The sequence below is a fragment of the Strongylocentrotus purpuratus genome, unplaced genomic scaffold (assembly GCF_000002235.5).
Source record: "Strongylocentrotus purpuratus isolate Spur 01 unplaced genomic scaffold, Spur_5.0 spur5_scaffold_8, whole genome shotgun sequence".
Taxonomy (NCBI): Eukaryota; Metazoa; Echinodermata; class Echinoidea; order Camarodonta; family Strongylocentrotidae; genus Strongylocentrotus; species Strongylocentrotus purpuratus.
Genome location: NW_022145614.1, coordinates 6137221 through 6160881, shown reverse-complemented (window position 1 = coordinate 6160881; position 23661 = coordinate 6137221). Strand labels below are relative to the sequence as shown.

The 23661-nt window shown below is 35.2% G+C and overlaps 1 protein-coding gene across 1 annotated transcript; it reads right to left on the bottom strand.

The window, feature by feature from the left end:
* Positions 1-1328: 1328 nt before the first annotated feature.
* Positions 1329-21932, bottom strand: LOC100888997 (ankyrin repeat domain-containing protein SOWAHB). The gene is made up of 8 exons (XM_003727852.3): positions 21789-21932; positions 17720-17725; positions 16532-16604; positions 15118-15198; positions 6104-6127; positions 4770-5011; positions 3048-3118; positions 1329-1730 (listed from the first exon to the last, which is right to left on the bottom strand). The coding sequence occupies exons 1-8, from the start codon at positions 21930-21932 to the stop codon at positions 1658-1660; spliced, it is 714 nt and encodes a 237-aa protein (XP_003727900.3). The 3' UTR covers positions 1329-1657.
* Positions 21933-23661: the final 1729 nt, after the last annotated feature.

The window sequence follows — 23661 nt, the reverse complement described above, 5'->3', positions numbered from 1 at the left end:
GCAACCAGTAAAATAAAAACTTATGTAATTATTAGTTATTTTATATACCTCAAAGTGCGTAGTTATTGCTCTTATTCTTATTTGTGACATTTCTAGTGTCCGTTTACGGACCTAAATTTGCTATGAAGGTAATTATGACCATAAAATAACAATACATGGGCCTGGCTGGTTGTGCATATTATAACCAACAATAAATTTCTATATAATCTGACAATGTACAAAGAATTGTGTTTGATTTATTTCTGCTTATCTCTTAAAGCTAATCTTAAGCTCTGCTATGGGAATCATATTTTGAGAGAAAATTGCTATGGATTGAAATAAAAACTTATAAATATCATTTATTTTTCGTCCTGAACATTGGGTACTTGATATACCTCAAAGTGCGTGGTTATTGCTCTTATTCTTATTTATGACATTTCTAGTGTCCTTTTACGACCTAAATTTGCTATGACGGTAATTGTGACCATAAAATAATGGGGGCCCATCTGGTTGTGCATATTATAACCAACACAGAAAAGCCACCCCAAAAACATATGGCGCATCTCACAAAAACATTATTTTGTGTAGCGCCCTCTTTACCAAAACTCAACTTTCACTGTATGTCTCCCATCAACAATTCCTAAAAAGCAACAGCTTTTTAAATTACATATGGGTATTGGGTATGATGATTATTGTCGTCAAGAACAAAAATTTTTTTGGGATATATATATATATATATATATATATAGAAAAAAATGTGACAAGTAATATCATATAAATAATGTTCCTCATTTGCATAGTTATTCAATGTAACAATATCCACACATTAAATGACCTACCCGGTTAACTGTCCTCTTAAACATCTCATATACTGGGCATATGTGGAATGTCTATACAAATATGAAATAAATAAAAAATTCAAAATATAAGGGATGAACTTTTATTCACAACCTTTTAACCAGCTAAATCGGAGCAGTGTATTTATCTGGATAATACACGTAGATAGAAACTGCCCATTCCCTGGTGTTACACACTATTTTCTGGAAAACAAATTAACCAGACAATTTCAGTATAAACAGGGGTGATAGTGAGCACTAAAAAAAAATAGGTTTCTTGTTTCCCCGTCAACCACGCCCCCCCCCCCCCCCCCCTTGAGTAAAAAAAAAGAAGAGGATTCACTGGGAAAAAATGGCTTCTAACAACATCCCCCCTTCCGAGTAAGAAAATTGGGGGAAAAATAGGGCAAAAAAATAAAATAAGGGGAATCGGGAAAATCATGATAAAATATGGAAGAAAAAAAAATTGGTAAAAAAAATCGGGAAGAAGAAAAAAAATCGGGGAAAAATAAAAAAAATCGGGAAACCGATTCAAATCGGGTTTTTATCAGGCCTGGTATAAATAATAGAAACACGCTGATTGATATACATGTATTTGGAAAAAGTGATATATTCCTTTACAAGTGTCTATGCTACAAGCATTTTCTAGCAGATGGAACTGAAAAAGAATGATAAAGCTAATAAATTATTTTCCACCTATTCCAGAACTCGATCTTTTCTTTAAGAAAATATAGATATAAATATATGTGTCCTCTATGCTAAAATAAACATCATGTTTCAGCCTCGCTATTGGTAGTTGAACTAAAGGCTCCTTGCTGATCTTGGTTGCCATGGTTACGGGTTCAGACGAATGTCGTAGGTGTGGTCTCTACGATCATATCAGGATTGGATTCGCTCTTTCGCATGTTTTCAGTTCTATCAAAAGAAAATCAAACAAATGTTAAAACATTACAGTCATGACCATATTACTCAATAGTAATAAACATAAATTAGTCCTCTTTAAGATGATGAGCACTTGGAATCGTACCATTCATGGACACTGAGTGACCATAGCCATTATATCAATGAATAGTCTCTGATTTAATAAGAAACTAAAATGGGGTGTGTTAATGAGCATTACCATCATTATTTCCAATGTTAAACAAGAACAGCTTACAGATACGCATGTTAATTAAAGGGAGATCCAACCCAAATAGACAACTACTCTAAAAGAAAGCAGAAAAATCAGAGAAGCAAACTGATTTAACTTTCAATTAAATCTAACTAAATATAAGAAAGTTGTGAATTTTTGAAATTTGTAATCGCTATACCTATGGGCACTTCAAATTGGTTGAAGCGGTAATGTCAATGTGATGTACTGCCGGACTACTTTCCCATCTGTTCCAACATATAAAAGTTCATTGCTCAGAAGGGTCTATTCTTTTTAGAGGACCTATATATATATATAATAACATGCTATCTATAATATATTTTGAGCAGTGCCCCAAGGGAGAAGAAACTTACAAGAAAAAACAGAAATTAATGATACTTTTGCACATGGCAAATGGGAGAGCTATCCAAGTCCAACATCACAATCCATTGACCTAACAACCAATTTGAGATTTGCATAGACTTAGTGATCTCCTATTTCAAACATTCATAACTTCCTTACTATTGGTCCGATTCAATTCAAGCTTTTGCCATTCTGTTTCTGTTATTTTTCTGCTTTCATACAAATCAACTTATTACAAGAGTTGGATTGCCCTTCAACATTTGAATGGCTACCTGCTCTATTCTTAATCAGACCTTCTAACGGAAAAATGAATGTGCCCATCCAAGCGTAAAAGTTCAATACTTGATCTTATTAACCACTTGACTGCTAAACAACTATTACCTGCATGCAGATGTTCTACGCCTTTCCAAATTCAAATTGTTAGCACGGCCCTACACCTATCCCTATGATGCCATTAGCACCTGAATATCAAACTTTAGAATACAAACAGTAGATGGCGCTCTTCCACACAAAAATAATTGGAGATGTGAGTTGTATGTTCAGATTTCTGTGTGTCCCAAAATGCCTTAGCACATAGTGGTACATTGTGAAAATAGCATCTAGCAGTCAAGTGGTTAAATAGATGTTGGTAGAGTATTCATTTTCATTAAGTTTAAAATGTATCTTTAATTCTATTAAAGAATAAATGGTGTCCTGATTAATATGTTCCATCTTTTAGCTCTAAACAAAAAGTTCATTACCTGTCTTTATCTGTACTCCTCAATTTTCGACCTCTGTTTGGTACAGTGTAACCTGAGGGAGGGGGCATCAACTGAGAAAATAAAAGGCAGATACAAATGATACTTTCACAGTAATAGATGAGGTAATAGGTGAAGCAAAAACACAGTTGATATTAAAGCCCCATTACACTACTTATAGCTACTTGTGCCCTCTATATAGAAAACAATGCCTAAGCGGCGACCATTGGTCCCCCATGATCCCCCTGTGTTTAATAATTGAAAGCTGATTTGATGAGATAACCACCTGTCAGTGACCATGCAGGGAGGTCTAATCCCTCATGGCCAAACTAGTGCAGAGGGGCTTAAAACATGAGGCACTGCACTGAATGAACTTATCTCAGGGTTACGGCTCTCTCAAATTCATATACCTTGAGTAAACACATGTATTCTTGATGACTTTAATAAGTACGGATAATAATACGGATGAGGGGTATACACTATGAACATGACGGACAAAGAAAGCGGACAAAATATACAGTTCCTCAGGTAGACAAAGGAACATCCCTTCACTGCTATTATGTAAAAATGTGTAGAACAGGTGAATATGCATGAGACACATTTTTACATAATAGCAGAGAAGAGATGTTCCTTTGTCTACCTGAGGAACTGTATATTTTGTCCGCTTTCTTTGTCAGTCATATTCATAGTGATACGTCCCGGGGTTCAGTCAAACTCCAGAAAAGTTTTCAACTGTTCTGTGGTTGTGCTACAATTTCCTGGATATTACCCTAGCCCAACCTTCCTTTTCTCTAATGCTTTCCCAATTGGGGTTTTACATGGTTGAGAATGCACGACAGCCCCCCCCCCCTCGGTCTTCGAAGGGGATGGAATTGTGGTCACCATCATCCAAACTTTGCAAGACACTGATATTTTTTATCTTTACCAATTCCTTGAAGTATTTTCTGCCCACGATCATGAGGGAAGCACTGGGTTGGTGAGACAGTTGTACTACGGCTTACAACAAGGATGGATCTTGATTACCTACTTTAGCCTTAATGTGTTTTACCCCTCTCCATTGCATTGACTCTATCCTCTAACCATCAAGACTTTTCTCTCTTTTCCTCGCTAAGAATATTAGGGGCCAAAGAAAGACGGAGGTCCTTAGTGCCACCGTAAAGAGACCGGGAAAAAATTGATCTCTATTTGAAACTCAAGGATCAACCGTTGCTAGATTTCTCTGGGAGTCCACAACCAGTTGGTGATCCAGGACTATGTGACTGGGGCTTCACAGTTTTAGATCTGTCTGGAAAACTGACCCATCCAGATACCCATCTGCATATAACCTTCCAATAAAAAGCTACCGTGAGTGACTACATTTATTATTATTTATATAAGGCTTCTAAGTGGTACAGTAAATCAGTGTATTCAATATCTTTAGCGCAGTACCCAGATGACTGACCAATATTGTTTTCGTATTGCTCAGTCATCCAGGAACTTCAACTACCGTATCCATAAAAGCCATATTTACCAAGGTTAGTCAAATTTTGTCATTTCCCTAGTCAGCCTGATATAGATAATATTAATAATAATATTACATGGCTTTGTTTTTGTGTGATACAAGAATATTTTGCTCTAGTTATGATGATATTGGACTCTTCTTCATAGCTTGAGCAATATATTCTTGTATCAAACTCAAAGCCATCCAATATTATATAATTAATGATAATAAAAGTAATTATTTACCAATGACTGGCTGTGGTTTACTGAGTGACTAGTCTTTGGTCTGTTCTTGGGGGAAGGGGGCGGGGTCACCGGGGGCGTCCTGTCCCTCTTGTGGTTCTTGTCCTCCAGGTTCTCTGCCGATCCCCAGATACGGAAGGAATGTCTGAAGGAAGAGCGCAGGAGGGAGCCGATCTTGGAGTGGCGCTTCTCTTCTTGCTTGGGTTCAGCCAGTGACATCAGGACGTGGGGTTGGATCACTTCCGCTGTATCGAAAGAAGACGTTCAATTTCAAAATTAGTATACTTAGAGCAAGCAGTGCTGGTAGAAGCACTGCTCAAAAATCAATGTACAGTCAAACCTGTCTAGAAGGACCACCCAAGGGAAACACAAAAAGTGGTCTTTGCAGACAGGTGGTCTTCGTAGACGGGTTCCTTTAGTACATGTTCCAATGTGAAACCATTTTCACGGGAAACAACATATGTGGTCTTTGCAGACAGGTAGTCAAAAAGCAGGTTTAACTGTACATGTATCCATGATTCATTTTGTTCGGTGAAAATGTGCAAAAAAAATTGAAGTTTTAAATATTTCTGTCTATTGTGTTATTATGAGATAAAGCATTGTTTTCCTTGCATTAGAGCCCACAGGCAGGGTATTAACTCTGTGTTCAACTGCATCAATATTTCCATCAAATAAAGAATGAATATTTGAGAATCTTCTCTACAAGGGATCCAGGTTGGAGAAATGACAGGCTCACTATTTAATAATGGGTCAACACACTGTACCTTTATGGGCAAAAAGGGAATATGTTCTCCACTTCCATGTAAGATACACATGTACGTGTGAATTTTAAATCATATTTTAAATTTTTGATCTGTCTACCATCCGAGCAATTTTAATATACTTCCCCATCTAATTGTATCAATTATCCACCCACAATTCAACTTCAGTGTACATCTTTCAATATGCTAATACAATTCATTTATGTTTTCATTATCCCTCTGAGCTCTACAACAATGAATTTAGCTAATTATACATGTAAGGTCAGAAGGTCAGAAGGTCAGAAGGTCATTTTCTTCTTCACAACAAAATTAGTTCAAGAGTACATGGATGAGTGAAAGGCCTGTAAGGCAAACAACCATATAAATCATTAATATAATTTATATGCATTTATCTTTTTCACTATAATATACAGCTGGTATATAGATTTCTAAATTCACATTAAAATAAAAATCATCCACTTTCATTGACATGGACCACATACTTGTGCAAATATGTTTACTCATCTTCAGTTTTAATCAATTTTAATATTGATTCATTCCCCACATTCACCCCACCCCTAAACTACCATGCTTTACCTGTCGACTGTCCAAGCATCATTTCTGTAAATAAAGAAAAGAAATAAGTTTTTCATGATTACCATTGAGGAGTTTAACACATGTCAATAAAATTGACACGATATGTACTGGTAAATAAATTAATTAAAAAATAAAGATATTTGTGAATTCTTATATGATCTGGTACATAATCATTTATGCATCTCCCAAAATTATAATCTGCATGTCCCAGAAAATAATTCATATTCTAAAATTGGAAGATTTGTAATAAAAATAGAAAAGAAAACATAGTTTTAAGTCATCATTATACAATGAGCCAAAGGGCTCTTCTGTCCTCAAACAGATGACATATCAAGTATTTACAAATAAAACTAAAAATGGTGTAACAGATTTTGTTTAAATTTGCACTGGTTATAAAAATCACCTAAAGGCGGCTTTAAAAGCGGCAACTGTATAATTAAGAGCAACTAAAATTTGGCATTTTTCATGGTGCACATTTATGATTAATACATGTTATCAGCATGTTTTATTCTTCTTGCATTAAAGAACTATACAAAGTTTTACAAATGCGTCTCACATGCATTTTTTCTTGTTAGGCAGTGTCATTAGAATCTTGAAACAAATCATGAATTCCTGAAAGAATTTTGCTTTGCAAATCATATGATCAAAATAATTTCGTTTTTAAAAGAATATCACTTCCAAAATAAGAATTGCCCTCATGCTTCTCTTGCACCAATAATGGAAGATGAAAGCTAAATGTAACTTAAAATCCGGCTCTCAATTGAGTTTTAAAAAGGAGTGGCCACATGAAGGGAATTGTGAATTTACATTCCAAAGAAAAAAATCAATCAAAATGCATGATAAAAAAAACAAACTAAAAGCAATGCTGTTTAATAGCTACTGTGTAACTAACACTGGGAAGAGAGAAAATAAACTGTGGTCTAATCTAGTTTTACAAAATGGTGTACATTTCAAAAATAATACTTCCCTGTGTAATGCATTGACATAATAAAGTCTTATATTACATAAAAACAAAAACATTCTATAAAGAAGTGAGAGAATGAAAAGCGGTTGGGGAAAAAAAGAGAAGATATTTTAACTCATTTTCTTTAAAAGAATGAGAAGATAGAGAGTAAAAAATAAAGTTAAAAAATGGTTGAAAGATGGAGAAAGACAAGATTTCATCAAATTTACTCTCCTTTCATTGACATTGTACATACCATACATTATCAGTGATTTGAAAGAAGGCAAATATGTAGAAGCAAAGAAAAACAAAATTAGACAAATGAGAATGCGAAAGGATAATTTTGTCCCATATTATCCCATTCACATTAATAATTAAAATAAATTAAATATAATTACGAATTATAATTAAATAAATCAAATAAATACTATAACAAAAAAAGAAAGAATAAATTACATCTAGAACTCCTAATACATGTAGTATACACAACCATTGTCTATACCAGGACTTGTGTACTGTGTCATGAGGACACATCTAAAGATGTGATCTACAACACAGTGTACACATTAGGTGTAGGAATTTAAATCTCTGCTCATCTGTAAATATATCTATCAATGATGGTTGGGGGGGGGGGGGTGCACTTGTAAAATGAGATAGAGTGCCCAAATTTACCAGCTAAAGCAAGTGAACGAGGCGCGTGTGGTTGGTTAAGGTTAATGCGTGAAACTAAAAAGTGTTATTCAAATGGAAAGAATACATGGGTGAGACATGCATGTTAGTTAGGAATCTGGTTTAGGGAAAAATGGGGAGAGGAAAAGATATATGATGGTAACTTACCTTTATATATGGGTGAAGGAAGGATATACTGGAAGGACCATTGCTTTAAGGTATTCCACATTCATCACATCCAACAATAATATCCCACAAACAACAATTATTTCAAACAGAGTTTCTGACAGTAAGCTGGAACAATGGTATTACGCAGCAAGTATACGTGCAAACACAGCATCTTTTCAAAATTGTAGCTTTAGACTTCTTATCAAAATAATTTAATGCAAACAAAAATTAGAACTATTAACAGCTATTAAACTCAAGCTTTTACTATCAATACATAATCAATGCGTTGTGAATTGCCTTCACATTTTAAAAGCAGAAGAGAATCGATCTACAATGGTTTTTTCGATCGGTTAACAGAACAGTTTAACAAAGGTCCATGAAAGAGAAGAGGCTTGAGAAATCTTTTAACTATAGCCCTCAGGAGGTACAAATTCCCAAAACCTGTTGGTCTTTTGGTCAAGTGGAGTCCTTCTGTCTTCTAAACCTCAGATTTTTTTGGGGTAATGACGTTTTCTTTAGTTCTCTCTCAAATAGTCTGTATGGAACTTTCAATCAAAACTGAAATCCACATAGCCAGTCACACAGATTCCCCAAAACACAACTGCAATAGAATCCAATACAATATCATAGATATGATAATAGAAACAAGTTAGTGGTTAATGAACGCACAAAGAGAGACAATATTTCATTTTTTTTAACAATATACTTGGCTCCAGCTTGGTGCACATGTATTTGAAAACCACAATGTTTCAGTAAAAATATACAAACATGAAAACAGACATTATTTTCCAGTTGTAAGCAGTGTTAAGCTACATGTACACGTATGAAGATGAAATTAGTTACATTAGTTGGTATGTATGATATTATGTTCCTTCTACAATCTAAGTGTTTGTATAACTATGGGTTAATTATCTCCTTTACTGTTTCAGCATGTAAATAACAAATCAAGTTCTAGAACGACGGGTGAAAATAGATTTCTGATTTACAAATTCATAATTCGCTCCACAAAACATATCCTCCAAGTTAACTCTGTAACAAATGCTGTCTTACCTATTGGCACATTGTCAATGTAAACATACTTGGATATATACACATAGGCATGTATATTTCAAACGAATAGTGTACATCACTAACAATCTAAAAGTATATGTAATTAGATGTTGCAGAACTGATTCAAGGACTATTCAAGTTAACTAATAAATTGAAGTATACCTTTCCAGAAACATCTAGCAGATATATCAAAAATTCATTCAATTTGAAAATGTTATTACTTTAATTACTTTGGTGAACAGTCATTTATCTTGATAGTATGATTTTGTTGTTTTTTCAAAATTTTCTTTTAATAAAAAAAACCTGCAGAAAATGCTCTTTTCTAAGTCAAGTTTGTTCATCAGTACTGGCGAACAAAGTCATGTTTCTGAAAATGCTTCACAGACTTATTGAGAAAAGAGAAGTCAAGAAATATCCATCACCTCCAACCATAGTGCACTTTCATTTTCTTAATGAGATTCAAAATCAGTTTGAGGGGAAAACATTTCACTTTCTCCATAAATACTACAGATTGACAATATAGGCTTAAACTGCGAGGACCAAAAGGGCACAAAATCAGTATGAAGATTATGTCATCAATTTACATCCTGATTTTGAAGTTTTCATTAACCAGATGGGGAAAACGTGCTTCTAAACTTCTAACTCTCGTGACCCCTCGCTGACCCCCGAGAGTGAGTGACAGCTCAATTCTGTCACAGATCTGTTCTCTGCATCAGGCAAGGAGACACAAGGACAAAATTATGACATCAATTGTTACATCGGGGAGTGCTACAGCTCCGGTTAATTGGGAGACACAACGAGAGGTTTCTCTCCGCCCTGATTGAGATGTTCTAGACTATGGTTGGACCAGATGGTGGGGTAGGGGCAAGGGAAAGTGCACAACCCCCTCTGCTAGAGTGGAACTAGGGTTCAAGGTCCCTGCTGATGCTGCTGGAGGACACACCCAACCAAGGAGGATGGGATGGGATCGTGGTGGTGATGGATAAATCTTAGACCGGTGTTCAGATTTCAAAAAGTTAACTATGATCTGCTCTCAAGTTCGATATAACTTAAGTATGCATATGGTGAAAGCTTCTTGATAAAGTAAATTCCCTATGCGGAAGCTAGCATTCAATCTGCTGAAAGTTAATGCCCTTTTGGCTTTCAGGAGACAATCTGATGTCAGGTAACCATTGCCACTGTCAGCCAAGAAAGAAGGGTTTTAACTCTATAAGGTAAAGGATGTGAGGTACTGCTCTCTGGCCCTCAGCAGAATACATTTCAACCAGAAAAATGTGAAGGATTCATTACAATGTGTATCATATCAGTGGACGAAGCTTTTGACAGGTTTTGTATCGAATACCTGATATCATGATTTAAACCATGGAGTAAATACATGAGCCTTGCTAGCTTACCAATATCACTACACCCTATGAAATACTTTAATCACCAAAAAGCTGCTATCCATCCTGAAACTAGCATACACCTTGACATGAAAATGGTACCAAATATTACTTTGATAGATGTGTAACTACAAACCATCAATTGTAATTTTCTTTTAAATATCAATTTGGAATGGAGTTTTAAATTTATCATTTCATACCAATCTCCATCCAGTTAAAATGGCGGAGCACTTCACACCTAATACGTTCTGCCATTCGAGTGTGAACAGGGTCTCTGGTCTTGTCATTGGGGGGCATATCAAGGGCATGTTGCTGACAGTGAAATTTAACCCCAGTGTGAAGTGATGGCATAATTACAATATTTTCAACCACAGGGAGAGGAACTATGGACAAAAGAAATGTGTTATGTGTTCAAAAACCCAAACCAGCCTTCTGGTACTGTAACATCATGAGAGAGTGGAGGGGGGGGGGGGAGCAATTTTCTCACAAAATTGCACTTTTAAACTCTAGTATTGCCATTTTTATGTTGTTTAACAAAAAATGAAACCAAAACAAAGTTTAAAATTGTGAGCCAGTTACAGAAAGAGAGCTTTGATAAGTTCATCAAGTTTAGCCATAAATTGATGGCTCCAAATCAATGTGTTTCAGAGTATTAGAGTGATACCTTTTCCATGACTCAACCTTATCCAAATCCTGTGAAATCAGAAACTTCCATGCTAGCCTTACAACATCAGACGAAAATACTCTTATTTTACACAATTATCCCCTTTTCACCTTACCTAATTATGATGCAGATAAATTCCCTCCACATTATATATTTCTTACTATGCAACAAATGTACATATTTACATATATTTCTATCCTACAATTAAGTACACGTACGTTTGCAGTAATCTGTTAGTAAAATATTTGACGGATATTATCTGTATACCCTCTTATACAAAATACTGTTCAGTGCTACAGCACTTGATCTATGCATCCATTCTTCATGATGATCTAGTCCCATGCATAGGGAATAAAAGCTGTACGAGTGTAGTTCTCTAGCTACTTCAGCCCTTCAAGCATAACACTTGTCGTATTTCAAATAATGAAAACATTGAAGCTAAACCATTTTCAGAAGTAGAAGACGCTGCTCTTATTGAGCCTGCTCAGGCTGTACGAGAAGCTGTGTTCAAAGCGTGCCGTCAAGCGATGGCGCTCTTCGACGAGCTCAAACTTCTCCTCTTCGCGCTCTTGCTGTTGTTGCTCCTCCTTCTCCTCCTCCTCCACTGCGAGGGGAGAAAACGATAAAAGTTCCTCATCAGACTAAGAGAGAGTCGGGCACGTTAGTCTGTGATTGGCTGATTCAAACGGATGTGTGAGGTCGGGTTAAAGGTCACGGAAGACTGGTTCAGATGCGACTGAGGTTTACAACGGATCATTCCAAGCACATCGATCTTCATGCATGCAGGTAGCAGGCAGGTATAGTAACACAACGGTGACACAAACTGACATGAACTACCACGACATGAACGAGCGAGCGAGGAATACACATCAAAACTAGAAATCTACATGTAGCTTAGTACAAAAACAGTGAAAACTAAATCTACTACTTGATCAATGTGTGTACAGCATTCACAATAACTTCAAGAATGATATTACTCATGATAAATCATAAAAGAAGAGTACATTATGTGTGGTAACTTTAGCTCGCATGTAACAATTGATATGTGAGGGAAGACACATCGACTGAAGGAAGACATTCTCATTACGTTTTCATGAAGGGAAGATCTCAAATAAAGTATACATGCTCAGATTGCAAAATACAATACTCATATACATTTGATTACTAAACTATATATCCTATTAACTAAATATTGCATTATGATTTATAAGCCTTTCAAAATGACTATTTGAATCAATCAAGTTTTTTCTATCGGTAAACTATCTAGCTACAATTATGTATTCCCCCTTTTTAGCCCCCTGAATTTTAGCTGAATATCTTCTCTGAATAAAAATTGATGAATCGTTCTTGCATGGCACTTTGAATATTACACTCTTAATCAGCTCATCATAATACCTGAATATACATCTGTATTATAAGAAAACGATAATCATGAATTTAAAAAATCTGTTTATCTACAGTATCTTTTTACTTGCATGACTATTACTTTGAATTATAAGCTTTCAACTTTTTCCTATTGCTAAATTTTCTTTTTCAGTTACTACTTATCAGTTGAACAGTAGCATCTGCATTTTACACTTCAAATTCCCAGAATCTGTACCAGGTAGTTATGTTTGTATTTTTCTTCCAAAGAATTATCAGATTAAAAAAAAAAAAAAAAAAATTGTATAAAGCATAACAAATAACTGGTTTTCATATGGCACTGTTTCAGTACTTTTCATTCAGACGAGGTATAAAAAAGTACTCGCTACACCTATATAGTACTTTAAATATATCTTATTCATGACACTATATCATAGTACGTTAAATATATCTTATAAAATACACATTTTAAAATCTGTTTCACATACATGTCCAAGTTTATAGCACAATATAAACCCTCTTTTCTGTTCATAATTTAATCTTTAAAAAGGCAAACTAAAAGGCTAAGACCGGTAGTTATTCTTCTTCTTTTGAAGAAAAAAATGATTATCATCCTACCATGAACTTGATTGTCATTGACATTCAGCTATGTCAAGCCTAGTTATTTCCAAAAATCGTATAAAAAACAACTCCATCTACGATTACATTTCAAAATCATTGCACTGACTTACATGGCCATATTCTAAAGGAATTGTTTCCCCAAAGTCTTTTCTTCTGAGCCAGAAAAGCATTAACTCTGTGTAAAATGATATGAACATATGTCTTTCATGTTCTGAACAAAAGAAATGCTCTTTAAGTACCAATGCACAACAATCAATACAAATTCATACATATTACAATTACATTTTGCACTTTCTTACTCCTTCAGCTGATCATATTTGTGGATATGACGTTCTTACCAACTGACATGACATGATTCTTTGACTACCATACTACTTTCACAAGTACATCCAGTAGTCTACATGTGTAAAACAAAGAAAGCTTGTTAAAAATCAGAAGAAAATAATCACAGAAATCATGAAATCTCAAGGAAACACAGCAAAATAAGATTATACATCTAGTTTAAAAAAATAAAATAAAAGAAAGCTGACTTTTAGGCAGATTGAACTGAATGTTCAGTGCAAATCATACTTGTTAAGGCAAAACATAAAAATAACTTTGTTCTGAACAAAAACAGAGCATATGCAAAAAAGGACAATCTGTCCATTGAGTTATCTGCATCTTCTTGTTTTTCAGTTTTTACATGCCTGTTTTTAAAATTCAGTTTGCAATTTTACATGTACTTGTACAAGTACTCACTTTATGTACAAACGAGAGTATCAAAAGCAGAGTAGGAAAGTAATAAAGAAAGAACACATTAGATAACTAAGATAGATTGCACAATAGCACAATGACAGGCATAAAACAGAAAATAACAATTCTACAATTGGTTGAGCTTGAAGAGCCTACTCTAACATTAACAAAAACTAAATGAACACAGAGACTCATTTTCATGCACAAGCCAAATGTTATGCAAAATAAATGAAAGTGCAATTAGTGAAAGCACACAGGGGGGTAATAAAACTACCAGAAAATACATTTTTGTTAATAAATTAGTTTGCAGTGAGAAGTGTATTAGTGCATGTAAATGGTAGGATAGCAATGAAAATTGCTTTGAAATGTTGGGGTTTTGTTCTAAATCTAAATGTTGGATATGAGGTACAGAAATCCAAGAAAGGAATTCTTTCATGAATAATCGAGTATTAATACAAAAGCTCTGAAAGTATTTGTTTAAAAATCATTGGTGATTGTTTGGACAGTGGTTATCATGAACAGGTTTTCATTTTCTAAGTGTATATATAAAAATAGTCCTATTGATTATCAATAAGAATATATATATATATATATATAATATATAAATTTTTTCAATGACATCTGCTGACCTAGCAATTGCAATTTGTAACTGGATTATGAAGAAACTTCAGCTGTTGTGCCTTTTTGTGCATAACATAAGTATAAACTTACTTAACTGTTTGATAGTAGTTACATATTTATCTTGAAAGGATAAAATGTGTTTTTCAAGAGTATTATGTTTACAGTAACAATTTTCTATAATTAAAACAGACTTTTCTTGTCAAAAAAGTTATATTATATACAGCTTACTCTTTGTATCTGTACTATTTATAGATATATTGTCCAATATGTCATGACAACTATTGCACAAAAATACACAGCATTGGGAACAGAATTGTCTCTATTTTCAATCATTACTCCTAATTACAAGAAAAAGGATAATTTCCAGAAAAAACTTTGTAAAGTGATTAATACGCTTAAAATTTGAAGGATGTGGGATTGAACTTTGTATGACTTTACAAGTCAAGAAGTTTTTAAGCGATAAAGGTCAGATCTTCTTGATATAACAGGAAGAAATCATACTTCATTATGGAAGTTTGACAAAGTTACTGTTTGAAGCGGATAGTTTAATATACGGGCTATTCCATGGAATCACTAATGCTATCCAACCGGGGAATCAGGGATGCCCTCCTGGGGCCGACCACTTTGGGCGTGGTCGGCCTGCGGAACGAGAACCGACCAAACACCCTGGTGAAGGTCTTCCCTCCCTGACTATCGTCCCCTGACCTGGGCTCCCCTTCCCTGTGATCCCCCTCCCCCTCTGACCCCATGAAGGGGTCATCATCCTCCATGCCTATGATATCACTGGGGAGACGCAGCTTACGTTTGATGTAGTTGGAGGACGAACTCTGGAGGTAGTGACGGGGCTTGCGACCGCTGAAGTCTCGCTTGTTGATGTCCGCATCTAGAAGGATACAAAATGATTTTGAAAAACTTTAGTCAGAAAAAAGAACATTGAGTAAAGATGATAAAGTTGATTTCTTTAAATAGAATGATGGTAGGTATGTACCTAGATAAAATATACATTAATAATGCAATTTTTAATTCATCCAAACATTTTATTTGATATGATAGTAAATTTAAGAAAAATATATTATAACTATATTCCAATCTGGCAGAATAACCTAATAATGTAATACTCCCATATTGAAAAATCTAAATATCTCCCTCTACAAGCAAGAAAAAAAATCCTTTTTACTTTCCATTATTTACATTACTCAGCCCCAGCCTTGTGCAAAATTATACACTGTCTGGAAATCTATGCTCAAAGTCAAGGTGCCTACTTGTTGTACCTAAAACATTCATATTGAGCTCACCGGCCCCTTCCAAGTAGCAGGAGCTGAACTTATGGAATGAAATACCTGGTGTTCCTGGAGGCAGAGGCAGTCAGCTCATTAATAAATAGACTGAAAACTCGTTTGCAGTTTTCCTTAAGTTAAAATTTAGTTGGTATCTGGTTTAAAGTGTATTTTCTTTGATTGTCTAAGTCTACCTCTTTTCCATATCCTTCAAAGCACATAGGGACTGAATAGTGATATATGTGCTATACAAGTAATGTTAATTGTAATAGTTATTGTTATATTCCACATACTAAGAATCTTGCTCTACGATTGGTCAAAAGTAAATGTGATGAAAGATAGTTCGCCCATCATTGATTTGATGGGAGAAGAAAAGTTTGTTACACTGTTTAGATAGTACTACTATCTTCAGTGAAAGTGCGTTGCACTCGGTAGATAGTAGTACTATCTACACAGTGCATCACACTTTAATTGTATACGCTGCATATTGTTCTCCTCTGTAAGCGCTTTTAGTGTTAGTACGCGAACTTTGGTCACACATGAACTATGGTCACACCAAGACCACCATACTGCACTGTACGTATTGTACACCGTTTGCTAGCTGTTAATTGGTGACTTGTTGCTCTAAAATGACGGAAGAAGTGAAATGATTCCAATGTGGAATATAAAGCAAATAATCACCTTTTGGTTTCAGGCGATGGCAAACTATCACTTCCTCAGCGATCTGAATGAATACGCTATAGATCTTTCCTCAGCTTCGCTTCGGAAAGATAGCTACATCCAGATCACCTCGGAAGTGTTAGTTTGTCCCATCACCTTCACCAACGGTAATTATTTGCTTATTATTATGATTAAGAAATTAAATACAGCATTGTGGAAGACAGCATTAAGGAATCCAGTGTATGTGGAGGGATGCCGATTTCGATGTGTTTGACTTACGATACTCGGATACAAGGAACTGCATGATGGCTTCTTTGTTATGCATCGCTGCCACATGAAGAGGTGTGTAGCCCTGTGTTGAAAAGGTGAGGAAGAAATGCAAAGGGAGAAACCAAAAAAAGTTAATATGGAAATATAATAAACAGATTTGAAAATAATAACAATACATAAGATGGGAATGACACAAGAGCATAGAGTATTTTTAAAGGGGAGAAAGAGATCAACAGAAAAATGAGAGCATGAAGAAAACCTGAGAACAGACAGAGGAGAACATAACTGTTAAAACTGAAAAAGAATATATTAAACGGGGAAATGGAAAGATGAGAAAATATGAGAGACATCAGACAAATCAAAAACGACAGAAGCTTAGGAGATACCAGATACCACATTGAACCTTAATGCCATATCTCTGCGGAGAATGATTTTTGACCACTCACAAAACACCAATCTCCAACGCAATGTGCCAACTTCCTCCCCAATTAAAATTCAAAACTTCTGCTATCAAACCGAGAAAATCTTTCTCATTTCAATTTCCATAATAATCATATTTCTCCGAAAGCGAGAATCAGAAATCCAATCTATCCTATCATATCCAGCCTCCTTGCCTACAGTCCCAGGGCCAAAGCCTGGGGCTTAAACCAGACAGGACAATTCTAGTCATGTCACAATTCGAGATGACAATCAAACACGTGTCTTGATGCATTGGTGATGTCCAATTAAACACAGAAATTGTGAGAAACATGATGATGATTTTTAAGTCTTGTTTTGAAAAAAATTCAAGATGATTCAGGGTGATTAGAGAATTGACCAGGGTGATTCATCAATTAAAAAGATGGTAAAAGAATATGCCCGAGATTTCCTGGATCCTGTTGGAACATATCGTATCATCCTTGGAAAAACTACCAGATAACACACATAAGATTGTTTGGTTGTATAAATACAGCAAACATCTCTGCACCAGAGTTTGATCAGAATGTGAGAAATTAGGCAAAATAGATAAAGATATTGTGGAGCAATATTGCATATCTTCTGCCACACATGAATAAAATATCCAATTGTATTAAATGGCAATTGAATAGACACAATATTTTCACTGTTTCATGATATACTAGATGACACTTCTTTGTTGTCAACACATCACAAAATCATTTTTTACAAAAAAAATGATTTTATTTCAGTCATACTTACCCCTTGCTACAATATCCAGTAGAAGTTGAAGGTTGTTCAGGTGTCGTTAGATGAGATGGCATCACATAGAGATAAAGACAAACAAGACAAAAAAAATATGAGCATATTTGTGATTTCACTGCATCAACATCATTACCAAATACAAAACAGCCACAGTCCATTTGCTAAAAAAAATATGATTATCAAGAAGTGTCTCAAATTTAGAAGAGTAAAGGATGTTATATAAACGTGAAAAATAATTCTGACCAGTATTTGAGTTTGATGAAAATTGCACACTTTCTCTTCAGCCATGAAAGCATTGTGTAATTACAAATCTTCAATTTATAGTATACAGAAGCCCAATGCACCAGGCCACTCTCTCCTACCAGACTGATGATATAAACAATAACAAGCAAAATATGAAGCAAATCAGTTCCTTTAGACATGTATTTTTTAATGTCATTAACGCACCAACAGGGAAAATGACGAGGGACACTTTTTCAAATCCAAAACACAAACATACACTGTATTTTTTTCTTTCATAAAGACCTCTGTATTGCTTAAAGAATTTAGGGTAAATGAAAACAAAATACCAACAATATGATGGGATGTTGTTACTAATAGTTAAGGGGTCATTTTTCTTGATTTATATTATACAATATCATCATATGATATCCTCTCTTTAAACTTACCCATCCAACTCCTTCCATCTTGTGATAAATCACATCATTCAGAGTATGTACAATGTACCTTCTAAACTTGCACTAACTGTGATTGTCCAAGCACTCCATTGACAAGGACACTCAAATTTAGATAAAGTTTTCTTAGAGTCCTGACATGAACTCATGCTGACAATAAATCAGATATTCTTCTCCCCAGTTAAGAGTCAGTGTTTACACTAGACCAAAACTTTGGGTAATAAAGTTATTCCTGCTCAAAATTTCCTAAAATATACCTAAACAATAATTCAGGATTGATTTGTTGTCTTCTCAGAGCCAGAAAGACATTAACTCAGTGAAAGTATTATCTTCAGTGTATCTAGCTTCACACAGACAATATATTCATTTAGACGTCAAAGAAATTTAACAACAATTCCTGTTTATTCCAGATTGAGAGGACAAGTTAGGTTTAGGATTATGGTTATTTGTTTTAATGCTCGGTCTAGGGTTGAATTTAAGAACTTGGGGGTAATTTCTCATAACTGACATAAGTCTAACTTCTTGGGCATCCCAAAGAATTATGTGTTGTAGAATTTAAAGCATTTCTATTGGATGTCCGGGAACTTATAGACCTCTCATGCTTATGTCCCTGGCTGTTGTAGGATACAGACTATGGAGCGATTGCTGCAGGAGTACATGTCGTTGTATGCAACCAAAGGCCTAGTGAAAACAGGGCCGATAGGGGTACGCATGGAGCAGGAGTACAGGCCCATAACATGCCTGTTTTTATTGTGGTATGTTTAATATGGACATAGTTGGACATGATTGAAAGACATGAATCAATGGGTTAACTGCTTGCTTGCCTCCACCACAAGGATGTCTGTGAGCTATAATGTCTGCTTTTAACATACTCTACAAATCCTCCCCTGTCATTCTCATCCTGATATATTATTACTTCAATCTCCTTCAATTTTAAAATTTCCAGATAATTTATGCATCTACTTCGTGGTTCCAATTTCGACCACTTTGAAGCTCTTTTCAGCATGAAATAAATCAATTAAAGAAGTACAGATTTCAAATCTAGTTTAAAAGAGACTCCTTCACAAAATAATCTTCTCAAAGTACATAGTACAGAAATTGAAATAACATCGTCTTCCTAGGCATTCTGGAGAGAGGAAGGGGCTACATGCAGCCCCCAAACAATAGAAATTAGCAATTTTGGGGCAACCACCATCTGATCTCTATTTCAGCAGCGAGGTGTTCTATTTGTAATTTCCATGTCTTACTTATTACAGTTTGAGGACTAATCAACATTTCCACACTAAACAAAATGTGATCCCTTGTTTCACTCACTCACACAAGTAAAATTTGTTTTCAGGCAAGAGGTTTCAAATCTTGCAATTTACTCTTGATTACATAATAATAATAATAATAATAATAGCCTAATAGTCCACTCCAAATTTTATTAAACCGAAACGGAAATTCTTTTTGCCCAATTGATCGTGAGCCCGGCAGCCACTGAGCAGCGCCAGATCGACGTTGCTCTATCCCTTATACATGATATGCTACTTTTCTCCATTTGTAATGAAGAAGATTTATTAAAAAGAACTTGGTCATCAATGCCTAATTTATTCCAAAGTGCATACTATACATGAACATGAAACAATTTTGTGTAAATAATATCTCAAATAATTTGACATGATAGCTTTACCAGTGCTTCAAGAAAGAAATAGAGGTTTCTAACAGCTGAGCCTGAATGGCATCATTGTTTGGGTTATGTTATTTCTGGTATGTGTAATTGCTCTATGTTGAGCTTGCATTTCCTTTTCTGCTATGCAAGATCTAGTTTTCTTTCTCCAGACACTTGGATCTTCTTTGAATGAAGCTCAAGTTTCATGCATCAACACTAATTTATTGAATTGATAATCTGATGTAATAAAGTAATTGGTCTTACAAACTGATTTACTGGCTTCTTTGTTGGTGATTTTTCTGAAGACAAAACTGTTTTCCAACAAACTTATTCTTGCAGATGTAAATAAAAAATGATGAGTTCCAATATCATTCATAAAATTATTCCAAAAAAAGTGTTGAGACCCATGTTTCGTAGAGGTGGGAAATGCCTTTCACGAAAAGGCTAATTGTGATGATTTTTAATTTGTGAAGACCGTAAACGTACTATACAGTTGTTGTTTCATTATAATTGACCATTGTAAAATCTTGATATACATCTTCCAAGAGTGGAACTTCAACATGAACATGGTTCGAATGAGTAGACTAGGCTTTGAGTGCCACCTAATCGTGATTTGATTTAGCAATCTTAGGGATGGATTACACAGCCCCCAGACCCCCTTCATAAATCAGCCCCACTACAAGGTACTTGCCCCTGGCCTGATTCATGCTCCCTTCCCTTCATCAATACTGGTTCACAACATGGCATTATTGTCATTCCATACAAACATCTTGTAGTAATTAATAACCCTTACTTATTACTAACTCAAAGCTTGCCAAGACCTTTGCTTGTCATCTATCAATGGCTTGTTTCTTTCTCTCGCTCTCCCCCAGCCCCCCCCCCCTTTTTTCCACTCTCTCTCTTTCATACTGTCTCTCTCTCTCTCTCCTCATTCTACATTTAATCCTTGTTCCCTCCCTTCTCCCCCTTCTTTTTTTCTTTCTTTCTTTCTTTCTTTCTTTCTTTCTTTCTTTCTTTCTTTCTTTCTTTCTTTCTTTCTTTCTCTCTCTCTCTCTCCCTACATTTAATCCACTCTTTCCTCCTCTCCTGCCCCTTCTCTCTCTCTCTCTCTCTCTCTCTCTCTCTCTCTCTCTCTCTCTCTCTCTTCCCTCTTTCTACATTTAATGCATCCTTCCCCCCTCTCCTCTTTCTTTCCCTCCCTTCTCCCCCTTCCTTCTCCCCCTTCCTTCTTTCTTTCTTGGAGTTCTCACCTGAATTTCTACAGCCCATGGATGACTACACCAGTTCATTATTTTCTCATTGCATGTGGAACTTTAATAAAACATTAATTAACCTGTCTCTGCTATCATAAAAAAACAACAGATTGAGGTGTCTTTCAAAAAATTGTAAACCAGGATAGAAAAAAGGCAATATGGAAGAAAAATACACTCGTTTATAGACGCAAGAGTTGAGTTAGGTCTCAGACTCAACACTTCTGCATCTATTGTCAATTATCTCCAGTCCACTAACACATCAACTTCCAGAATTTTTTCTAACACCATCAAAAAGACTTCAGTAAAATAAACTCAAGAGCAATTTCGATATCGAACTGCAGTACTGAAATCCTTTTTGGATCTTATTGTGTAAAACATTATTGCAATGTTCGCACATTTCAATCGGTGATGGACAAGGCTACTGAAATAGCCTTCGGTTAATTTTTAGGAAGTCTTTGCGATTGAATGTTTTGTTCTTCATTCCTTACCGATCTCAAGTTGACATCAATCCCTCTATCCACCACCAGTCTGATCATTTCTTTCTTTCCATGCTTGGCTCCCCAGTGTAGAGCAGACTGAAATGATACAGAAGAAAGGATAACATTCAAGTTAACATGACTCAAGGTGCACATTATCAAAAGGATGTCATAAAAAGTGCAGTTACCTTTATTAGGTCATAATAAATATACTTTAGGTGTTATAAAAGAAAAAAGTGGAATAACTGGGATATAAGAAGTGTACCTCCACACAAACAGTAACATAAACCTGCTAGCACATGGCCCTCACACTTGAGGTCATAAGGCAGCCATTATAAGGCGTTAATTGCCTGATTAAAATGTAGCAAGATGTCTTTGGCCTTCATGTGGCACGTTAAGATTCCATGAGGGAGGAAGGGATTTATGCAGAGGGTCCTCGGAAAATGGCATTGGAAACAGTTTCTAACATTCTACAAAGCAGGCTAAGAAAATGTCAGTTAAACAATGTTCACTGAGAAGAAGAAGAGGCCAAGTCAAAATTAAAAAGATCTTTGTTGAGAGTATTTTAGGAGACAAATAAAATATAGTGCTCCCAGAATTCATACAGAATTGAACCTTTCAACTACCATCTAAATAAATACAAAGAATTAACATCAATGGAATTTCGGTACTTCTTGTAATACTAACATATTTCTATTGAAAATGCGACTATGTCAAATATATCAGGCATTTTCTTAAAATTGTCTCTTGCAGTAGGCCTAAATGAATCAGAAAAGTTGTGATCAAGAAGTTCACAACCTAGTAAAACACTTTTACTACACTGCCATGTCACCTATGTTAATAGTTGATACTGGTATTCAAGTAAAAGATCATTTAGTGTTTACAGATTAATTTAAATTTAACTCAATCTGATTAGAACAAAGAGAAATACAACAGTGCAATAAAGAATTCAATCACTTTTGCTTATCTTAATCAATTATTTACAGAATCAGCCAATTACACATCTACCAAAGATCTTGCTATGAATCTTTTAACTCTTTATCAATTCTTCCATAACCTTTCTAATTACACCACCATTTTGTTCCCGGAAGGAAAGTGACAATCCCTAGCCTATTCCATCATCTCTAGATAAGACTACGATAGAAAATATTGAACAATATTCAGGACAGACTCTGATAAACAGTAATATAAACCTGCCAGCACATAACTTGGTGCAGAGAGAGGCCAAGTATGAATTATGTGCTTTTAATGCGCTCGTTAAAAAGTAGCAATATTTTGAATCTCCTTCATATCGCACTTTACAATCGACATAAAATGCTATACTTGAACTAAAGCGATCAAACTCTGGTGAAGGCCTTTAATTGTTTTCATAGCGTGTATCCGACAGATTATACAATCCTTTTTGCCACATTTTATTACTTTGATTTTTTTTCCTCCTCCCATTTCTTCAAATGATAAAAGTATATCAAATATTTCACTCGCATACATCTAAGGAACAGCAGAAATATTTTTCTGTGATTTTATTTGTTTAAAAAAGCATGCAAAATGCACGATTCTCTATGAATAAAATCGAGCATAATTAACTGCTCCTTTTAAAAACAATACAAGGTATACAACTCCCATTATTAGCATGTATCTTAACTACCTACAAATATAACAACAGTACAATGACAAAGAACTACAGAAGTGAGTTTATTTTTTCAATAACCTCCAATTCCGAGCTGCTGTTTCCGCCTCATAAATGATTTGTGGAAGTTTTTATGGGGCATATTACTTGCAATAAAGTTTTTAATGACAGATATGTGCTCTGGTATGCCAGGGGCCTTCTAACATTGAACAACATGTCAGTCCATATCACGTGCTCTTGTAATTTTTCTCTCTTGCA